The sequence below is a fragment of the Patagioenas fasciata genome, chromosome 3 (genome assembly GCF_037038585.1).
Source record: "Patagioenas fasciata isolate bPatFas1 chromosome 3, bPatFas1.hap1, whole genome shotgun sequence".
Taxonomy (NCBI): Eukaryota; Metazoa; Chordata; class Aves; order Columbiformes; family Columbidae; genus Patagioenas; species Patagioenas fasciata.
In genome coordinates this window covers 124,666,501-124,688,397 of record NC_092522.1, presented here as the reverse complement: position 1 = coordinate 124,688,397, position 21,897 = coordinate 124,666,501, and the positions used below count along the sequence as shown (strand labels likewise).

The window sequence follows — 21,897 nt, the reverse complement described above, 5'->3', positions numbered from 1 at the left end:
ACATGTTCACATGCACATGCATGTGCCTGCACACATGCAGGAACACATGCACACATACATACACACGTGTTCACACCCATGTGCTGGCACACATCTACGTGCAAATAGAGAAAAATGTATGTGTGCAAGCATGCACATAAACACTCATGCAGACATGCATGGACAGCTACAGGCATGTATGCACACATACAGACATGCATGTACACATACACACATGCATGCACACATACACACATACACACATGCATGCACACATACACACATGCATGCACACACACAGGCAGACATGCACACAAACATGTATGCACACATACACACATGCACATACACATGCATGCACACACACGGGCAGGCATGCGCACATACAGGCATGTGTGCACACATATATGCACATGCATGCACACACATATGCACACATGTGTGCACGTGCAAAACACGTATGTGTGCTGAGCATGTGTGCACACCACCAGGCACGTTGCCAAGGGTGCGTATGTGCACTGTTCATCAGGAGTGTGCGTCTCCGAGCACGTGTGTGCGCACTGAGGCTGCGTGTGCTCTGCCAGGCATGTGCGTGCACACACTCAGCACACACGTGCACTGCCAGGCATGTGCGTGCACACGTGTGCACTGCTGAGCACAAGTGTGCACCACCAGGCATCTGCGTGGGCACTGAGCACATCTCTACACGCTCAGCACACGCCTGCATGCCAAGCACATACGTGCACACGCATGAACACTGCCTGGCCATTTCAGCAGCCCTGAAGCCTCCCAAAGAGATGGCCCCGGGGGGGGACACACGACCCCCCCCCGTGCACCCCAAACCAGCGCTGACAGTGCCACACCCGTGTCCGTGGCGTGTGCGTGGGGACCCGCCGGCATTGCCGTGGCGCGGCGGCCGCGTCGCCGAGCGGTGAGCAGGGCGGGGGGGATCGGCAGCGGTTTCGCAATCGCAGCCCCGTGCCTCAGTTTCCCCACCTGCCCCACAAGCGGTGGGGCGCTGGAGGAGGGGGGAGCTGGGAGGGGCAGCTGCAGCTCTGCACGGCGCAGCAGAGCTCGGGGGGGGGCTGTTCTTTGCTAGCGGGGAGGGGCAGAGTTATTTTAGGGGGGCTCAAGCCCGGACAAGCTACGCATTTATCAGCAGCGGGACTCGGTGTCGCACATCCCTTGTCCCCAACGTCCCGCTGTCCCCGGGACCCCCAAAACCCCCTCCCGGGGGGTGGATGACCCCCCCTCCCTGGCTCCCGCCAGCTCCCGGGCTTTTCCTCCTCCCATCGCCGCGGGGGCAGCTCCGGCTCAGCCCCCTCCGCTCACCCCAAAGCCGGGGCCGCAGCCCCCCCGCCTTCCAGCCGCCACCGCACCGGGCCCACATTCTCCCGACGGAAAAAAAAGGTGGGAGCATTTTTTTGGGAGGTGGAGGGGGGAAGGAAGAATTTTGCTGGGCTGTTGCTATTCCGGTGCAGCCGCGGTGCCAGCGAAATGCCAGCACGGCGACGCCTCTGAGACCCGGCCAACTCATGGCAGGGCTGGGCCGCCGCTGGCTCTGCTCCCCGCTGCCCCACACTCCCCCTTTTTGGGGGGCCCTTTGTTCCGAACCGAACCCCCCCACACTCCGGCCAGGTGCGGGGCTGAGACCTGAGGAGCTCGTTGCACCCCGGGATGCTGCGGGGGTTCGGGATGCCCGTGGGAGCCCACTCCTCTCTACAGAGGGGGTTGGGGGGTGCGGGGTGCTGGTGGGGACCCCATCGAACCCCCAAACCCCCGCGCCCGCCGCCTTTGGCACCCGGTCCCGGCGCCAAGACTTTGCGGCGGCGGTTTTGAAAGAGCCACATTGTCTGCACCCCCCCACCGTCTGCACCCCCCCCACCGCGGCCTCCTGCTTTGCCCCGGCTCCCCAGGGGGGGATTTGGGGGGACAAGGTGCCCCCCGGCAGCATCAGCCTCACCCCAGCCCTTCCAACCTTCAGCTTAACCCCTCGGTGCCTCAGTTTCCCCATCGCTATGCTCCATGTGCTGTGCTTTGGGGGGGGGCTGGCAGAAAGGGTCCCCCCTTACCCCACTGGGGTCCTTCATGGTGCGGGGATGGTGGGGTGCGGAACCCCCAAATCCCAGCAGCCAGAGGGGCAGATGCATGGAAAAATAAGGGTGTTTAGGGGATTTTGCTGGTGTGAACTGGGGGGGACCCCAAAGGGTCTTAGGGGGGGTCTCAGCCACAGCCTTGATCCCCACTGTTTCTCTTTGCTCCTGCAGGACAGCATGGGGGGCCCAAACTGGTGCCTGCTGGTGGGGCTCTGCGCCCTTGTCCCCCCTGTCACCACCCAGGGGGGACCAGAAGAGGACGTGACACCCAGCGCCGAGCCGGAGGAGCTGGGGTACCACCTGGCCCAGGATGGGGACCCCCTCCGGGACCCCCAGCACTGCGGCATCACCTTCCGCACTCCCAGCCCTTGCAGCCCCCCTGGGCCACCCCCCTCCATCTCCCGCCATGAGCTGGATCATCTCAAGGACCTCTTGCAGGACACTAAGGCCAGCCTGAGGGACCTGGAGACGGCGGCCACGCTGGAGGACAACCAGACCCGTTACCAGGACATCATCACCGAGGCTCTTCCCGCCATCCGGGGGGCCAACCTGGAATTTCGGGAGAGCCTGGAGAACGTCCGCAAGGAGCTTGAGGCTCACGTGGCTGAGACCGATCACCCACAGGTGGTGGAGAAGAGGGAGAAGTGAGTGCCGTGCGGGGGGATGGACATGGGGAGATGCTTCGTGGAGCTGATGCCCCAAACTCCATGTGGGGAGGCAGCCCCAGGCTGGGGACACCTTAAAGGGTCTGGGTGTCCCCAAGAGCGCCACAGCCTTTGTGGTGGCTCTCGGGTGACGTGTGGGGTTTGGGCGCTCATCCACGTGCGTGTCCCTGCCCTAAAGCCACCACAGCAGGGACGGCGAGGGGTCCTTGAGGGCAGGGTGGGGGGTGGGATGTGAGGAGGGGGTAGTTGTCACTCCCAAACCAGTGACTCAGCACAGCTGAGCCGCAACGTGATGATGGAGCAGGATGGAGGAGTTGGTTGGGGACATCCCACTGGGACACCCGGAACTGCAGCATCACCTTCTACACCACCCCCGTGGGGATGGTGCTGGGGACACAGGGGACACTGAGCCCCTTTGTCCCCCTCCCCAGGCTGCGGAAGGATGTCCGGGTGGTGGCCCACATGCTCCGTCTCACCAGCCAGCTGGCCCACAGCCTCGAGGCCGTGGCCCACCAGCTGCACGCCGAGCTGAGCCAGCGCCTGCAGAGCTTGGCCACCCACGTCACCGCTGCCACCGAGCCCTAGGACAGCGGGACGGGCCCAGTGTCACCCCGCGCATGGCCTTGCTTGCTGGTAGGACCCCAACCTGCCTCATCTCCCCGGCTTTTGGGGTGTCCAGGCTCCTCGTCCTGGTCCTGGGGGCCGAGGCTCTGCACGGAGGTTTGTGAAATGGTTGGGCTGGAGGTGACAGCGCTGGGAGGGGACAGGACGTGCTGCCTGCGGTCGGATGCCATCGCACACGTGGTGCCATCACATGTGTAATGCCATTGTACACATGATGCCAGCACACATGTGATGCCATTGCACATATGGTGCCATCGCACGTGATGCCATCATGCATGAGATGCCATGGCACGTATGATGTTATAAAAGGTGATGTCATCGTGCACGTGATGCCATCGCACATGTGATGCTATAAAAGGTGATACCATCGCATGCAGATGCCGTTGCACATATGATGCCATCGTGCGATGCCATTGCACGCGTGATGTCACACGGGTGATGCCATTGCACATGGGACACCATCGCACACACAGTGCTGTCACACATGATGTTGTCACACGGGTGATGCCATTGCACATGGGACACCATCGCACACACAATGCTGTCACACATGATGTTGTCACATGGGTGATGCCATTGCACATGGGACACCATCGCACACACAATGCTGTCACACATGATGTTGTCACACGGGTGATGCCATTGCACGTGGGACACCATCGCACACACAATGCTGTCACACATGATGCCATCACACACACGATGCTGTCACACACATGTGATGCCGTCACACGTGATGTCACACACATGGTGCCATTGCACACAATGCCATCGCTCACACGATGCCGTCACACACACAATGCCGTCACACATGCAATGCTGTCACACATACGACGCCATCACACACGTGATGCTGTCACATGTGATGTCACACACACGGTGCCATCACTCACACGATGCCATCACACGCACAATGTCATCACACACACGATGCCATCACACACACGGTGCCATCATACACACGATGTCATCACACACAATGCCATCACACACATGCAATGTCATCACACACACGATGCCATCACATGCACAATGCCATCACACACACGATGCCATCACACACACGATGTCATCACATGCACAATGTCATCACACACACGATGCCAGCACACACACGATGCCATCGCACACACACAATGCCATCGCACACACGATGCCATCGCACACACACAATGCCATCGCACACACGATGCCATCACACACACGATGCCATCACACACACGATGTCATCACACACACGATGCCATCACTCACACGATGCCATCACTCACACAATGCCATCACACACACGGTGTCATCACACACACGATGCCATCACACACACAATGCCATCACTCACACGGTGTCATCACACACACGATGCCATCACTCACATGATGCCATCACACACACGATGCCATCACACACACGATGCCATCACACACACAATGTCATCACACACACGATGCCATCACACACACGGTGCCATCGCACACACGGTGCCATCGCACACACGGTGTCATCACACACACGGTGTCATCACACACACGATGCCATCACTCACACGGTGCCATCACTCACACGATGCCATCACACACACGATGCCATCACTCACACACGATGCCATCACTCACACGATGCCATCACACACACGATGCCATCACATACACGACGCCATCGCACGTGTCACACAGCTGAGCCCGCTGCCACCACGTGTCCCCAGCCCCCTCCCTGGGCAAACCCTCTGCGGGGGCTCCGTCCCAGCCCCTCTGCTCCCCTCGCTCCTTTTTGACCCTGAGCTCTGGAATGTGGTGCCTCTGGCTGGGCAGGGTGGAGGGGATGGGGATGGAGATGAACCGCTCAGCACTCAACTGAAGCTGGCACCTCCGCTACTCTCAACCCGTTGAGGTTTGGGCAGTGGGAAAACAGCTGGAAGCAAACAAATCCCTTCTTGTTGGCAAGCCACGAGGTTGGAGGGAATGGCCAGGGCCCCCCAGGGCGCCCCGGCCCCGGGGCGGGAGGCAGGAGCAGCCCCGGGCAGCAGCGCTTCTGCAGCAATAAAGATGCATTGCGCTCGGCCCCGTCAGCATTATCTCTGTTTCCTTCCCACCCTCTGCGCTCCGAGGGAAAAGGAGGAGGGACAAGGTTGTTAATACACTGCCCCTCCACCTCCAAAACTGTCACCCCATCCAGAGCCCAGCAAAGGGGACAGACCCCCAGCATCCACAGTGTTTCCCACCACCCAGCGAAGGGGACAGACCCCCAGCATCCACAGTGTTTCCCACCACCCAGCAAAGGGGACAGACCCCCAGCATCCACAGTGTTTCCCACCACCCCCCAGCCTTCAATCCACGGTCCCAGCAGCCGGCTCCTTGTTTTTTTCCCTCCCCAGAAAAATCAATGTTGCTTGTCTCTTTTTCCTGATTAATTTGCTGTGGTCTTACCTGACACATCCTTCTCCCTAATTCCCCTCCTTTGGTGGGCCCAGATCAATCTCCTGGAGCAGCCCGTGCGATATCCATCTGCTCCCCATCCCTCCAGCATCCATCGCTCCATCTTCCCCGCTCCTCATCACCCAGTTTTGGGGATCAATCCCACACTCAACACACTCCACAAGCAGCCTTGGGATGTGGCCATGGGCTGAGGACCATGACACAAGGACGGGGTTTTTCTCCTGGGACAAGGGAGGTTTGCCATGGTGGTTTGATACACCCGTGACACGGATGGTTAAAAACTGGAGTGGTCTGATGCAATCGTGACATCAACGGGACATCTGGATCACCTCAGCGTGATGTTCACATTGGTGACGTGTTCTTGGAGAGGGGACAAGCCCATATCTGCCTGGCTTTGGCATCGCCTGCCGTGGTGAGATGGTGGGACGTCATCTCCGTGGTCCTCCCTATGGAGGTAGCCAGCATCCCAAGGATGGTGGGAACAGCCCCATGGGTGCCGGTAGGATGGGGGACTGGCAGCGGAGCTGGGAGAGCAGCAAATTCCAGTGCCCTCCATGACCAGATCTGCCTTTTCATTAATCTCCCGGGGGAAGGGAAGCAAATTGTCGGGCAGGTCCCCCGGGGCTGGAAATTGCAGCCCTGGGCTTCGTTTGCAGGAAGGTCGCACATTACATTTCCTTGCAGGAAGGAAGGAGGGAGGCTGCTCTGGGTCTTCACCCGGGAGGTCGGGAAGCAGCGCGGAGCTCTGGGTTTCCCATCCTTTCGTGGTCGGAGAACCACCTCTGCTGCCCAAAGTAGCCCTGTCCCCACCCCAGTCCCTGTCCCCTCGGATGGGGACACCTGAGATGGGATGGGGGGTTGGTGCTGGATGTTGCCGTGGCTTTGCTTCCCCAGTTTTGCCACCGTCCCCCTGGCAGCGTTTGGCGTGGCGAACTTGGGCTGAGACAACTCCAGAGCTTGCGCCCCGTTGTAACGCGGAGCAGGGGATGTCACTGCTCACCGGAGCTGCTCTGCCCACGGGTGGGTTGGAACCAAACCTGGGGTGGGGGACACGTGGGGAAAACCTGGTCTGGTGGGGATGGGGCCAAGCAGCCCCCTGCATCCCCCCAGCTGTGCAAGAGCCTGGACCTTTGCAATGCCCCTGCAATGCCCCATATGATACCCTGAGCAATGCCCCACACACTACCCTGTGCAATAATCTGTGCAACACCCCATGCAAAACCTCTTGCAACGCTCCCTGCATCGCCCCGTGCAATACCCTCTGCAATGCCCCATGCGATAATCTGTGCAACACCCCACGCAAAACCTCATGCGGAACCTCATGCAGCGCTCCTTCCAATGCCCTATGCAATAATCTGTGCAGTACCCCATGCAATGCCCATGCAATGCCCCATGCAAACCCTCATGCAATGATCTGTGTAATGCCCCATGCAATAACCTGTGCAATACCCCCTGCAGTGTCCTGTGCAATAATCTGTGCAATACCCCATGCAAAACCTCATGAAAAACACCATGCAATGCCCCATGCAAAACCCCATGGAATACCCCCTGCAATGCCCCGTGCAATGCCCTGTGCAATGCCCCATGCAAACCCCATGCAATGCCCCGTGCAATGCTCTGTGCAATGCCCCAGGTAATGCCCTGTGCAATGCCCCATGCAAACCCCATGCAATGCCCTGTGCAATAACCCGTGCAATGCCCTGTGCAACACCCTGCAACCCCCCATGCAATGCCCTTGCAACACCTCATGCAACACACTGCGATGCCCCATGCCGTGCCCTGCGATCCCCCCTGCACCACCCCGTTCTGTGCTCCAGCTCCCGCACTCCTCAGCACTTTTTCTCCTGTTCTCCCTCCCTCTCCCTCCCCGTGCTCACACGCAAAGCCCAACACCCCCTTCCCAATCCCCCGGCTGAGCGGCGCCTTGGGAGCGACTGAGAAATCCCTGTCTCATCCAGCGCTTTCCCACCCTGGGGATGCTCTGCCAGCGCATGGGGGTGATGAGGAGGGCCAGGGGAGCTGGTGTCCCTGCAGCCTTCCTCCCCCTCATCCTCCCCCTCTTCCCTGCCTGGCCATGACTCTCCCTCCTCCCCCTGTCCCTGTCGTCACCGCCACCACTTGGAGTAAGAGCCGAGACATCGTCACCGGAGCTCAGTCCCCGCCGGAGCCCTGCGTGGCACAGCAGCCCAACCCAGCATCGCGGAGGGAACGGGAATTCGGGGACCCCTCCTCGCTCTTCCCACAGCAGGTAAGGGGGTTTGTTTGGTCCAGGCTGGGTGGGAAGAAGAGAAGTCCTTTTTCCCTGCAAACACCTGTGGTTAAAGCTGTTTGCAGAGCGCTGAGGACGGACAGGGAGTGACAGGGAGGCAGCTGAAGTTTTCCAGCTGTGCCTCAAGTTCTCACCAAAAACCAGAAAAGAAAATCCCCCCACTCTCCACCTTTAAAATCCAATCAATATTTATAGTTGCTGGCTCCCTGGCTGCACGTCGGGATGCTGAGAGCTTTGCCGGGCTCGCCGCAGCCGCGAGCATCCTCCGGTCCAGCCTTTCGCATCCTCGGGGGACAGGTTCCTGCATCCCCCAGCGAAGTGGTGGGCAGGTACCGGCCAGCAGCGTTTCTGCAGGCACGGAGGTGCCTCCCGGGGGTCGGCAACGTGGCAAACCAGTGCTATGGGGCACAGGGAAACAGTTTGGATGCGGGGAGACAAGGCAGGGCTGCAGGTACAGGGCGTATTGAGATATCTCAGCCAGGAATGTCCATAATCTCCCCTCCAGTGGCCGGTGTTTCTCCTCCCGTTTCGCGCCCCACTCCACCATCCATGCATTAATCAGTTGAAAACTGCGCAGAAGATGATGATGGGTTCAGGAGGATTTTGTGGGTTTACCGGCTCAGGGAGGATTTTAAGCCAAAGGAGTTTCCTGTTTAGCAACATCGGCACTGGCCTGGGAATCTCCTTCTCTTGGGGGTGGAAGGAGTTGCCTCCTGGAGAGGGGAGAGAGGTGGGTCCTGGGGCACAGTCAGGTGTGCAGGAGTCGCTTTGTAAAGAGGAGAAGATTTTGGGACCTGGGCAGAGCCAGAGATTCGTCCCCTTGCAAAGATTGAACCTATTGGGAGGGGAACCGAACGCATCCATGGATAGATGCATGGAAGGATGGATTAATGAATGTACAGATGCATGGGTGCACAGATGTGTGGGTGGATGGATGAATAGGTGGATGGATGGATGGAAGGAAGGAAGGAAGGAAGGAAGGAAGGAAGGAAGGAAGGAAGGAAGGAAGGGTGGATGGATCGGTAGGTGGATGGATGGATGGATGGATGGATGGATGGATGGATGGATGGATGAATGGATGGATGAATGGATGGGTGGGTGGATGGATGGATGGATGGATGGATGGATGGATGGATAGGTGGATGGATGGATGGATGGATGGATGGATGAATGGATGGGTGGATGGATGGATGGATGCATGAATGGATGGATGGATGGATGGATGGGTGGATGGATGGATGGATGGATGGATGGATGGGTGGATGGGTGGGTGGATGGATGGGTGGATGGATGGGTGGTTGATGGTGGATGGTAAAAGGGTGATCCCTCTTCTCAGAAGTGAGTGTTCCTGGAGAAACCAGCCCCAGGAGCCGATCTGGGGCTCGGTCTCAGCTCTTGGAGCAGCTGAGGTGTTTCTCCCTCCTTCGCCCGTGGTGCATGAAGCAGCTTGGAGTCAGGGAGGGCAGAAGGATGGTTGAAACCAGTTAGTTTCTGGTCACCCCAGTAAGGTTTGCATCACTGGGCTCCATCTCTGCTACTAGATCACCTGGGAACCAGAAATAGGGACAAGATGCTTTGGGGACATTTTCCCTTGACCCTGTCATGGTGGCAGTTCAGATGAGCTCCAGGCACTGGCTTTGAGGGGACCACAGTGTTGAGGTGGCACCACGGTGACAGTGCCACTCTCTGCTGTCCTTCCAGGGATGAAATGTGGGGCAGGTGACTTGGCAGAGCATCCTGGACCACACACCCACCCTGGACCGGCTGTGTCCCTCCTGAGGTTCTCCCAGCCCATGTCCAGCTCCACCCATGGCTCCTGCAGTGCTCGCTGACGGTGGGGACGCACAGGACACCCTGTCACAGGTCCCCTGTGCTGGCTTTCCCTGCTGAGCCTCCTCCCACACCACCACCTGAGCTCGTCGCTCCCCCAGTCCCTCCTCGGGGGGATCCATGGGGGACACTGGTACCGGGAGGATGTGGCGCCTGTCCCATGGCATCGTCCCCCTCGTCACGTGGTGCTTTGTCACCTTCCAGGCAGGTAAGGACAACTCTGGCTTTCCATGGGGTACCCAAATTTCCTTCCCTTGGGCCCTGCCTTCCCATGGGTGTCACCCACTGGGAAAAAATATGGGGAGAAGAGAGGAGAAGGGAAGCTGAGGGGCGCATGTGCATGGAAAACCAGTTCTCTCCCAGTTTACCCCCATGCAGTCTCCCAGCACCCCCAGTCCTGCACCACACACCCTGTGAGGCTGGGGTTCGTGTCTTTGCAGGGCAGCTCAATACCACCTAGACACTTGGGGGGGACAGTCTGCTCCAGGGGATCCAGCTCTGGGACCCCACATCCAGCCTGCACAAGCTAAAATGTTGTAGGAATGGGAAAAAAATGGATTTTACTCCCACCCCCTGCCAAGGCAAGATTGCCAAGGAGCTGAGCATCTTGTTTGTCCCTCCGCTTGGGACCAGCCCTCCCCAAAACCTCTGAAACCTTCGATGGTGCTCAGCACATCATCCCTGGCCGAAGTTCAACAAGCCTTGCTATGCCGTGGGGCCATGCACCCGTCCTTCTGCAGGGCAGAGCCACCCATTCAACGTCCCTTTGGTCACGCTTCGCCGTGCAAAGCCCTCCCCGGCTCCATCCCTTCCTCCTTCAGCATCCTCGGACTTGCTGGTGGAAATTTATGGGGCTCTGCAGTGAGTGAGGACGGGCGAGCGATGCGCCGCAAGCTGACGGCATCCAACACCAACACCAACACCAACAATTTCTAGGCAGAGTAAAAGCGTTGAGCTCCTTCCCAGCCCTAAGGGAGGACTCTGGGTGGGCTGCAGCCGCCCCAAGGACTGGATCATCCCTCACTTTGCAAAGCCAAACCCGTTAGCACCAGTAAGAGCAGCTGGAGGGGATGGGGAGAGGGACCTCAGCCACCCAAGAGGGGGATTTTCTGAGTTGATGCTGCAAGGTTGAACTTGCACCTCCCTCGGCCCTTGGGGCAGCTTTGAAGAGGGAAATTCCCCTTTCCCCATCCTAGGGTGGGGTTCAGCGTGGTTTGGGCACCCCAATTCAGTGGGGTCCATCCCCACGTCCCCGCAGTCTCCTGCCTGCAGGACCAGCCGGGCAGCCGCGCCGAGGAGCGCCTCTTCAAGCATCTCTTCACCGGCTACAACCGCTGGTCGCGGCCGGTGCCCAACACATCCGATGTGGTCATTGTGAAGTTCGGGCTCTCCATCGCACAGCTGATCGATGTGGTGAGTAGCCCTTGTGGCACCTGACTTCTCCCAGTTGGTCCTACTGGTCTGTGAGACCAGGGGCTGGGGACCCTGGTGGGAGGTTGGGTTTGGGCACCAGCAACCTCTTGGCCACCTCCATCGGGTGACAAACCACCCACCCTGCCTCCCTCAGAGCTCCAACGAGCAGCGGGGTCTGCATCCCTCCTCTTCATCCCAAACCCTCCCTTGATGCAGGAGAACATCGAGGAAAACTGCGGTTCTTCATCCCTGCCATGTCTTTACCCACCGTCTACCTGCCCTGGGGCACATCTGGGCTTTTCTGTCCATCCATCCATCCCTCATTCCTCCCATGCATACCCATCCATCCACCCATCTACCCGTCCATCTATCTACCTGTCCATCTATCCACCCATCTACCTAACCATCTGTCCACCTATCAACCTGCCTACCCATGCATCTGTCCATCCTTCCGCCCACCTCTCCACGGGACTGTACATTTGTCTGTCCATCAGAGCAGCTCCGAGCTTCACGCTGCAATTTGCTATTTCTTGCTGCCATCTAGTGAGAAGATTTCTCAGAGAAATGTAGTCTCTCCTTGGACTTGTACCGCTTGCTTCCAGGAGCTGAACCCCAGATGCGGAGGGCAGAAAGTGAAAGCAGTGATTTGGGGGAAGATGCGGTGATGGGACAAGCCCTCTCCTCATCTCCCCTCACCTCTCCCTCTTTCCCACCGCAGGATGAGAAGAACCAGATGATGACCACGAACGTCTGGCTGAAGCAGGTAGGAGCCCGGTCCCTCTCTGGGACGAGACCATGTCAAGGAGGGGACAGCCTTTAGGACCAAGTCCCCCTGGGTGGCATCTCCATGTTGCTGTTCCTCTGGGGGTTGCTGCCAGAGGAGGAGGCATCGGGCAGCTCTGTCCCATCATACCCAAGGTGACTTGGTGCCTTCCCCTCCATGTCTCCCTCCAGGAGTGGAGCGACTACAAGTTGCGCTGGGACCCCGCGGAATTTGACAACGTCACCTCCATCCGAGTGCCCTCTGAGATGATCTGGATCCCCGACATTGTGCTCTACAACAAGTGAGTGATGCTGCCGAGATGGGGCGCCCCTAGGGCCTGCTACTCCATCCCGCCGCATCCCATCCCATCCCATCCCATCCCATCCCATCCCATCCCGTCCCGTCCCGTCCCATCCCATCCCTTCATCCTCCTCCGATCTTCACACCTCTCCACCCCGCAGTGCCGACGGGGAATTCGCCGTGACCCACATGACGAAGGCCCACCTCTTCTCCAACGGCAAGGTGAAATGGGTGCCACCCGCCATCTACAAGAGCTCGTGCAGCATCGACGTCACCTTCTTCCCCTTCGACCAGCAGAACTGCAAGATGAAGTTCGGCTCCTGGACATACGACAAGGCCAAGATTGACCTGGAGAACATGGACCACCATGTGGACCTCAAGGATTACTGGGAGAGCGGTGAGTGGGCCATCATAAATGCCATTGGCACCTATAACTCCAAGAAGTATGACTGCTGCACCGAGATCTACCCCGACATCACCTTCCGCTTCGTCATCCGTCGCCTCCCGCTCTTCTACACCATCAACCTCATCATACCCTGCCTGCTCATCTCCTGCCTGACCGTGCTGGTCTTCTACCTGCCCTCCGACTGTGGGGAGAAGATCACCCTCTGCATCTCCGTCCTGCTGTCCCTCACCGTCTTCCTGCTGCTCATCACGGAGATCATCCCCTCCACCTCGCTGGTCATCCCTCTCATTGGCGAGTACCTCCTGTTCACCATGATCTTCGTCACGCTCTCCATCATCATCACCGTGTTCGTCCTCAACGTCCACCACCGCTCCCCCAGCACCCACACGATGCCCCGCTGGGTCCGTAGCTTCTTCCTCGACTTCATCCCTCGCTGGCTCTTCATGAAGCGGCCCCCGGCGCTGCCACCCCCCGAGGGGACCGCGGGGCAGTACGACCTCCCGGGGACCAGGCTCAGCACCTCCCGGTGCTGGCTGGAGACCGATGTGGATGATAAATGGGAGGAAGAGGAGGAGGAAGAAGAAGAGGAGGAGGAGGAGGAAGAGGAGAAGACGTACCCCAGCCGCATGTCCCAGGCGGGGTCCCATGGCCAGAGCACCCAGTGCCGCTATGGCTGCAGACGCCAAGCCGGGAAGGTGTCGGGGGGCTCAGCCCCCCGGGTGCCCCCCAAGAGGGAGGAAGAGGAGGCGGTGGGTGCGGAGAAGGGGCTGGTGCTGTCCCCCAGCATCCTGAAGGCCCTGGAAGGGGTTCAGTACATCGCGGACCACCTGCGAGCTGAGGACGCTGACTTCTCGGTGAGTGGGCACCCCAAGGGCTGGGGGGGGTGATGGGGGGTCCCTCACCCTGGGTGCTGCCTCCCACCACTGGGACCTCCCTGGGGGCTTTGTGCTGGGACCCCTGGTGGGTTCCCTGGCTGCTGAGGACCCAATGCTGGGGAGAAGATCAATGAGATGCCTGGTCCATGGGGCCGGTTGAAGGTTCCTCCAGCTGCGGGAACACTGGAGGTCCTTCTGCTGTCCCTGGAGAGCAGAGATGGCCCATCCTGCTGTGCTGGGACCTGGTTGAGGGGCTGCACCTCTATTTTTAGCCAGGTGGTTTCAGAAAACCTGGGTGGGATTTGCTGTGCCCCAAGCAGCCTCCCCAGAGAGGTCCATCCCCAGCCCTGCTTCTCCGGGGCTCTCCCAAGGTATGTCCTCACGTTGAGGAGCCCTGGGTGGTCTCCTAACACCAGAGGGTCCTCCCAAATGATGGGGCCACATCCTGTGTCCAGGCTCACAGCTCCTCTCTGCTCGGCAGGTGAAGGAGGACTGGAAGTACGTGGCCATGGTGATCGACCGCATCTTCCTCTGGATGTTCATCATCGTCTGCCTGCTGGGCACCGTGGGGCTGTTCCTCCCGCCCTACCTGGCGGGGATGATCTAGGGACCAGGCTGTGGAGGGGACGGTGGGCAGTGCAGGGTCCCTCCTCCCGGGGAGCGGGCACGGTGGAACCCACGTCCAGGCGAACCTCACCTCTCCCCAGGAGAACCCAGTTCCAACCATGGAGGACCCTTGGGTGCGAAATGCAGGGTGAAGCAAGGGCTGTGCGAGGGGTGACCTGGGGATGGTGCGGAGGGACAGCTCCTTGCCATCCTGCCCGGGGTGCTCCCAGGTCTCCTAGCATTGAGGAAGGCACGGGACAGCTTCCCCATTGCCTGAGCAAAGCCTGGAGGCATCTAGGAGAGGTTTCTGCTTCCTCCAGCTGCTCTAAGTCCCACTCAAAACCCAAGAGCCATGTGTCCAACGTGCTGGGCAACCTCACAGATGCTTTAGGATGCATCCTGACCGCAGGGTGCTCAGGACCACGTGCTGGCACGGTTGAGCATGACATGGGGCAGGTGATAATGGCTTTGGATGGTCCATGCAGAAGGTCGTGAGCTGGTGGTCCCTGCTCGGCTGCACAGTTCAGGGGTCTCTGCTCTGCAAAGCCCAGACCAAACATAGGACCCTCTGCAACCCACCGGCATGAGAGGTTGTTTCCACACCATCTCCAACCAGAGATCAGGGCAGCAGGAGACAGGAACAGTTCTGGGTCCCTCACACCAAGAAAGGCCTTGAGGTGCCAGAGCGAGTGGAGAGAAGGGAATGGAGCTGGTGAGGGGCTGGAGCACAAGTGTGATGGGAGCGGCTGAGGGACCTGGGGGGTTCAGCTGGAGAACAGGAGCTGAGGGGAGACCTTCTGATCTCTGAACTGCCTGAAAGGAGCTTGGAGCCAGGGGGGTCGGGCTCTGCTCCCCAGGAACAAGCGCCAGGAGCAGAGGAAATGGCCTCAGGTTGTGCCAGGGGAGGTGACAGGCAAGCACGGGCACAACAGGACTTTGCGCATGGTTTATCTCAGCCGGAATGACAGCGCTGTGGGAAGATGCTGGGGAAAAAGCCCGAACCGGACGGTTTCCAACTCAAAAAGCACAAACCGAACAGAGACTTGTTCTGCTGCCATTGCTCAACACGGAGCAGCTCAGAGAGAAAATGCAGCTGGAAGAGGCACCGTTCTCCTGGTTTGTGTCACCGAAGGCTGCGGTCCCCGGTGTCCCATCCCTCCCCGTGCCCTGCGGGCCTGGGGACGGGCACCAGCCACCCGCGCCGGACCCACCTCCCATCATTAAATAAATTCTTCTATACTATGTACAAGGAAATGCAAATGGTCCCTCCAGGCACCATTCTCATGGCCCTTGGGGACCCCCGTGAAGTCCCCTGGGATGCCAGCTCCCCCAGACGCTGTGACCCCGGCTCGGGGTCCAGGTCCCCATCACGACATGCCGCCCGCGGTCGTCTGTCCTCGGACGGACACACGGACCTGCTGGCAGCCAGGGAGCCGCCGAGCCAGAGGGATCTTCAGCTGCCTGTGGGGACGGCCAGGTCCCCCCTAGTCCTTTGTGGGGAGGAGTCACCAGATGCCTCCCTCCTTCAGAAGAGCGACGAGACGATGATAAAGACACGAGCGGCTGCGGGAGGAACGGGGGACAGGGAGAGCAGGACGGCGAGGCCACGGGGGACACACAAAAGCCAGCTCCTCCGCAACGCCCTCCTCCATCTCCACCGACCCACGCGTGGTGGTCCCTTTCCTCCTCTTGTTCTCCACCCCTTTCCTTCCCTCACTCCAAGCACAGCTTCACCAGGTTGGCCTGGACCTTGGCTTGGTCCACGGCATCCAGGAGGTTCTTGGCGTCCACGGCCAAGGTGTGGGAGGCCGTCAGCATCTGCCGCTTGCACTCCTCGCTCAGCGAGGTGACGGCGTTCTGCTGCGCCAGGCGCATCTTGTTGATGAGGTCGGCCAAGTCCTTGTTGAGCAGCTTCTGGGTCCCCTCGATCTGATAGGGAGATGTGGGGGTTAAAGGCACGGGTGTCACCAGCACCCAACCCCACACCAGACCCCTCTTCCTCCTCCCTGGTCCTACCTCGGTGCGGGAGCTGGCGGGCAGGACAGGCAGGATCTCGTCGACACTGCCGATCAGCTTCCGCAGGGACAGGCCCACGTTCTGTGGGGACAGTGGCAGGGTTGGCATGGTCCATGGCACGGGGAACCGGGGCATGGGAACAGTCTGGGCTACTGAGTCAGGGATCCCGTTTGGGAGAGGAGCACGATGGGACACATGACCCAAGGACCCAACAGAGGAGAAGGGCATGTAGGAAACTCTCCCATCATTGACCCAAGGACCCAACGGAGGTCTAGGACGTGTTTGAAACTCTCCCATCATTGACCCAAGGACGCAATGGAGGTCTAGGACGTGTTTGAAACTCTCCCATCATTGACCCAAGGACCCAACGGAGGTCTAGGACATGTTTGAAACTCTCCCATCATTGACCCAAGGACCCAACGGAGGTCTAGGACGTGTTTGAAACTCTCCCATCATTGACCCAAGGACCCAACGGAGGTCTAGGACATGTTTGAAACTCTCCCATCATTGACCCAAGGACCCAACGGAGGTCTAGGACTTGTTTGAAACTCTCCCATTATTGACCCAAGGAGCCAATGGAGGTCTAGGATATGTTTGAAACTCTCCTATCATTGACCCAAGGACCCAATGGAGGTCTAGGACATGTTTGAAACTCTCCCATTATTGACCCAAGGAGCCAGTGGAGGTCTAGGACATGTTCGAAACTCCCATCATTGACCCAAGGAGCCAATGGAGGAGCAGGACATGTTGGAAACTCTCCCATTATTGACCCAGGACTTGATGGAAGAAGAAGACATGTTGGAAACTCTCCTATCATTGACCCAAGGACCCGATGGAGGAGCAGGACATGTTGGAAATGCTCTCACCATTGACCCAAGTACCCAGTGGAGGAGCAGGACACGTTGGAAATGCTCTCACCATTGACCCAAGGACCCAAAGGAGGAGCAGGACATGTTGGAAATGCTCTCACCATTGACCCAAGGACCCAATGGAGGAGCAGGACATGTTGGAAATGCTCTCACCATTGACTCAAGTACCCAGTGGAGGAGCTGGACACGTTGGGAATGCTCCCTCCTACATGTGCAAGACCTCCCTGAGAAGGATGCTTGGCAGGAGTCACTCAGCAGACTCATTTCCAGCTCCCTCATTACCCCCCTGGCGTTGCCCCCTCCCTGCCCACCCTACCTTCACCACCAGGATGTACCCCTCGGGGGGCAGGAGGCTGATCTCGTTCTTCAGCTGCAGCACGGCCCGCACCAGGTCCATGACGTTGCTGTACACCGTGTCATCCGTGCGGTCCAGGTTGGCCGTGGGGGCCGGGTGGATGGACTGCTGGGGAACGGGGACGCAACGGTGATCATAGGGACCGAGGGGGCAAGGAGGGAAACACCAACACCTACGGGGAGCCCTGGCAAGACCCACCCACCTCCCACCCACAACTCTGATGCTGGTGGCCTGGGGGAGTCAGAAAAGTCCCATCCTGCAGATGATGGAGGTGGAGGAATGAGACTGTGGAGATGGAGAAAGAGAACCAGGACCATGGTGGCTCTGTCTAGAGAGGTCTTACCTGCACCACGAGTCTTGGTGGCTTCTGGGGGGGCCCCGTGAACTCCGCTATGCCGTCAGTAATGGAAAGGAAAGAGGGTCACTCCGGATGGTCCCCTGGACAAGCTGCAAGACCCCTGAGACCCATGACATGTCCTACACCATGTCCCACTGCAGCTGGACACCCTGACCGACCAGCTGTGCCACCTCCCCACACGGTCAGACCCCCCTGGACACCCCATGCCTGGGACCCCCCACCACAATGTGGGGTTTCTTCCATGGAGGATCCCAAATCTGCAAGGGATCCAACCCATGAAGCTCCTCGCAGCTCAGCGCAGGGCACCCTGCTCGCACCCCCAAAGTGGGTGCCAAGGCAGCCCCCCGACCCCGTGCAGCTCTGGGCACTCACTGTAATCCGTCTCCTTCTCCGGGAGCAGCTGTGGGGGCAAAAAACAGCAAATGAGAGGAAAAATATCCTGGCTGGAGGGAGCAGAGAGGGAAGGGGCATCACCATCCCCTCCTGCGGTGGGGAGCTCCGCACCACCAGAATTTCACCCCATTAATGCTTTTTGATTAATCTTCCCCATGCGAGGGGCGTGCATATAAGTATTTATCACCCCCCCATGCCAAAGCAAATGGGGATCTCCAGACATCCCCCAAAAGAAGGACCCACTGCACCCAAATACACCGGGACCCAGCAGCTTCACCACTCACCGGAGGAGGGTTGTTGTTCATAAACACCATCGGGTCCTGCAAAAGGGGAGAAGCTTTGTGAGGAAAATAGGGAAATAAAGGAAAAGAAAAAGGGATTTTCCTGATTTCTGAGGGGACTCGTGACAAATGTCACGGGAACAAATCTCTGCAGGGTCTGGGGATGTGTATGGGGAAGGGGCTTCATGTGCATCTTCATCCCATCTCCACCCCATCCCATCGCCCCAATCTGCTCCTGGGATACCAGAAACCTCAAAGTGCTGCTCCGAATTAAAATAAAGCTGAATTCCAAGCGCTGTTTGCAGCCTGGGTGGTGGGGGAGCTGGGCTTTGCTTTATTGGCTGCGTAAAGTCAATCGAATAAAAGATTTCCCATCTCCTTCCAAGCCTGTCTCACCACAAGCTGATGCATTAGTCACACGATAGCTATTTCCAAGTCCTTATTTCAAAAAGCTTTATAAAAGCTCATTAAGACACGACTGAATGTATTTAAAAATGGCCCAAGTTGCCGAATATTCATTTTGAAATCAAGCAGCTCCGTGAGATTTTTAAAGATGCGAAAAATAAAGAGGTGCAAGAGGTTTGGCTACCGGAGGAGCCGTTCCCTCAAGGAAAAGTGGCTTTTCCGGCCATGAAAAACAACATAAATGTTTTTCGTGGCTCTTCCAGCACTTTGGTGATGGTGCAAGAGCTGGAGATGGCCCAAGGCCACTCACCAGGGACTTCTCCTCCTGCCGCAGCCACTGGTAATCCTCCACCATCTGCTTCTGCTGCTTGTCCAGCACCTGCTGCATCTTCAGCCGCTCCATCTCCCAAAGCTTCTGCGCCTCCTCCCTGCTGCTGGGACGCAGGAAATCCTCCTCCTGGTGTGTGATTTGGGTTCAGGACTCAGAGAACCCCCCAGTTTTGGCACCGGGAGCCAGAGCCCCGCTCCGCGCATGCAAGCCATGCGCCGGACCCCAACAGCCATGCACCCCCAAACTGGATGTGGGGAACACTTCTGGTTTCCAGCAGGGACAGGAAACCACTGGTTGGCCCCAAATCTCCCACCACCACATTCCGGAACTTTCCACGGGCCTGGGGAGCAGCTCCGCGGTGGTGCCGGCACAGACAGAGCGGCTCAGGATGTGCCCCACCACCCAGCTCTGATTTTGGGGCTAAGGTAACCGAGTCCAGGCTGCAAACCACCGCTGGCATTTCAAGTGACACCACCCAGAGTGAGAAGCTGACCCAAAGCTCCAAGGAACAGCAGCCACCTGTCCCCTGTCATTTTTGGGGACACCGCGCCAATGCTCATCCACCAACATGCATTCACGGTGATGTGTGTGCAAACATGCGTGTCGGGGGGGTCTAGTGACACCCCAGAGCCCTTCACGGGCTCGATGGCTTCATCCTGCAAACAGCACCCATGGGTGATGTGATTTGTCCCTCCCGCAGCCGGGGTGGCAGCGACACGGAGCTGAAAGCAGCGCAGACAGCAGCGCAGAGCGGAGCGCGGTGCAGCCAGCATCCCTCCTCCCGCCCGGCCCTCGCCTCCTGCCACGTCCCCAATGTCCCCACGGTGTCACCACACGGGGCCGGGACGTCCTCCGGATGCTGCAGGATTTGGGCATCCCCCTCTTACCCTCATGCTGTGGCGCTTGAGGACGTTGTGGCGGTTGAGCGGTGGGGTGTGCAGGGAGGTGGCCGGCGACTGGTACTCGACAGGGCTGGTGAGGGTGGGCGAGCTGGCACACAGACCCTCGGGGACCTGTGGGGGGGCAGCGGGGCGGCGCAGGCACAAAACAAGGCGACGGGGAGTTAGTGCAGACAGACGGACAAACAGAGCAGACAATGCAGGGAATAGCGGCTTTTGCACCAGGAGCCTCTGCTCTCATCTGTGCAGCAGGATCGGGACCTTCCTCCTGCTTGGCTCTTCACTCTGAGCCCATATGGGCTTGAGACCTCCAGCGCTGCTGCCTGGACCCTGCCCGGCCCCAAAAGGGCACCCAAAATAGTCGCTCTTGAGGGTTTCACAGCACCCCAGGCTGGCTGGGGTTGAAGGGACCTCTGGGGATCATCCAGTCCAACCCAGCTGCTCACACAGGGTCACCAGAGCAGATCACACAGGTGGGTCCAGGCGGGTTTGAATGTCTCAGAGAAGGAGACTCCACACCCGCTCTGGGCAGCCTGGGCCAGGCTCTGGCACCTCCCAGCAAAGAAGTTTCTGCTCATGTTCACATGGAGCCTCCTGTGTTTCAGTCTGTGCCCGTTGCCCCTCACCCTGGCATTGGGCACCACTGAACAGAGTCTGGTCCATCCTCTGACACCCACCCTGAGATATTGATCCCATTGATCACATCCCTCTCAGCTTCTCTTCTCCAGCTCAACAGCCCCAGCTCTCTCAGTCTCCTCATCACAAAGATGCTCCAGACCCCTCAGCATCTTTGTGTCCCTCCCTGGACTCCCTCCAGTAATTCCTTGTCCTTCTTCAACTGGGGAGCCCAGAACTGGACCCACAACTGCAGATGGGGCCTCCCCAGGGCAGAGCAGAGGGGGAGGAACAACCTCCCTGACCTGCTGCTCACACTCTTCCTCATGCACCCCAGGTACCGCTGGCCTCTTGGCCACAGGGCACATTGTTGGCTCACGGTCACCCTGTTGTCCACCTTGATTCACCCTGATGATGCTGCAGGGACCAGCACCAGCCCTTGCAGAGCACACCCAAACTCAGCCCTGGTACCACCAGAAGTAGCAAAACCTCCTCTCCTCCCAGCTGTGCCTGCAAACCGGCCGGTGCCTGGGGTGCAACCTGCCCTTCCCTGGGGCAAACGCCTCTGCCAGCTCAGAGGGACGGACAACACACAGGTGAGCAGGGCTGAGCCCTGAGCAGCACGGGGTCCTGCTTGCAAGGCGTCAAGAAGCACTTGGTGGTGGTGTGGGACACCCTGGAGCCCCAAAAACCATGAGCCCCCAAGGGCTCGAGCTCCAGGCAGGGCTTTCCGGCACTGATCCAATTGCTCAGATCCCCATGAGATGCTCCAGATGTCCAACCTTACCTGGAACTGCAGCTTGGGAGCCAGGAGGTTGCTCTGGGGTGGTGGTTTGTACCTGGGTCTGCTGGGCTGTGGGGGAAACACATGGTGGGTGCAAGATCGGGGAGGTCCCACTTCTGCAGCACCCATGGGTGGGTCGAGGTGGGGAGATGAAGCCCCATGGGCTCTGCCCTCTCCTCACCTTGGGAGGAGGCTCCTGGTAGGAAGATGGCTCCATGATTTTGGGAGGCCGGTGGCGGTTGTTCCTCTCCTGCTCCTTGGCCAGTTCCTTCTCCATCAGGTAGATGTCACTGCGGGGGGACAGGGAGGGTGACAGTCCCAGGAGGGAGCGTT

The 21,897-nt window shown here is 59.0% G+C and overlaps 3 protein-coding genes across 13 annotated transcripts in view; 2 read left to right on the top strand and 1 right to left on the bottom strand.

Moving 5' to 3' along the window:
• Positions 1-1,252: 1,252 nt before the first annotated feature.
• Positions 1,253-4,846, top strand: LOC136100271 (uncharacterized). The gene is made up of 3 exons (XM_065835201.2): positions 1,253-1,389; positions 2,247-2,719; positions 3,172-4,846. Exons 2-3 carry the CDS (start codon positions 2,253-2,255, stop codon positions 3,323-3,325), a joined length of 621 nt encoding a protein of 206 aa, XP_065691273.1. The 5' UTR covers positions 1,253-1,389; positions 2,247-2,252; the 3' UTR covers positions 3,326-4,846.
• Positions 4,847-5,359: 513 nt separating this feature from the next.
• CHRNA2 (cholinergic receptor nicotinic alpha 2 subunit) lies at positions 5,360-18,898 on the top strand. Its single transcript, XM_065833291.2, has 7 exons — positions 5,360-8,044; positions 9,767-10,103; positions 11,154-11,308; positions 12,027-12,071; positions 12,263-12,372; positions 12,533-13,631; positions 14,134-18,898. The coding sequence occupies exons 2-7, from the start codon at positions 10,016-10,018 to the stop codon at positions 14,257-14,259; spliced, it is 1,623 nt and encodes a 540-aa protein (XP_065689363.2). The 5' UTR covers positions 5,360-8,044; positions 9,767-10,015; the 3' UTR covers positions 14,260-18,898.
• Positions 15,833-21,897, bottom strand: part of PTK2B (protein tyrosine kinase 2 beta) — a 41,014-nt gene continuing 34,949 nt past the window's right edge. For 6 of the 11 annotated variants that reach the window (XM_065833289.2, XM_065833284.2, XM_065833288.2 and 3 more), the window contains exons 22-31: positions 21,746-21,854; positions 21,568-21,633; positions 20,154-20,279; positions 19,246-19,392; positions 18,534-18,569; positions 18,229-18,256; positions 17,842-17,897; positions 17,460-17,606; positions 16,275-16,355; positions 15,833-16,187 (exon numbers count right to left, since the gene is read on the bottom strand). In XM_065833289.2, the coding sequence (XP_065689361.1) occupies positions 15,972-16,187; positions 16,275-16,355; positions 17,460-17,606; positions 17,842-17,897; positions 18,229-18,256; positions 18,534-18,569; positions 19,246-19,392; positions 20,154-20,279; positions 21,568-21,633; positions 21,746-21,854 (1,012 nt within the window). In that variant the 3' untranslated portion in view covers positions 15,833-15,971. The remainder of the gene's footprint in view (positions 16,188-16,274; positions 16,356-17,459; positions 17,607-17,841; positions 17,898-18,228; positions 18,257-18,533; positions 18,570-19,245; positions 19,393-20,153; positions 20,280-21,567; positions 21,634-21,745; positions 21,855-21,897) is intronic. The other 5 variants (XM_065833285.2, XM_065833286.2, XM_065833287.2 and 2 more) reach the window with 5 other exon arrangements.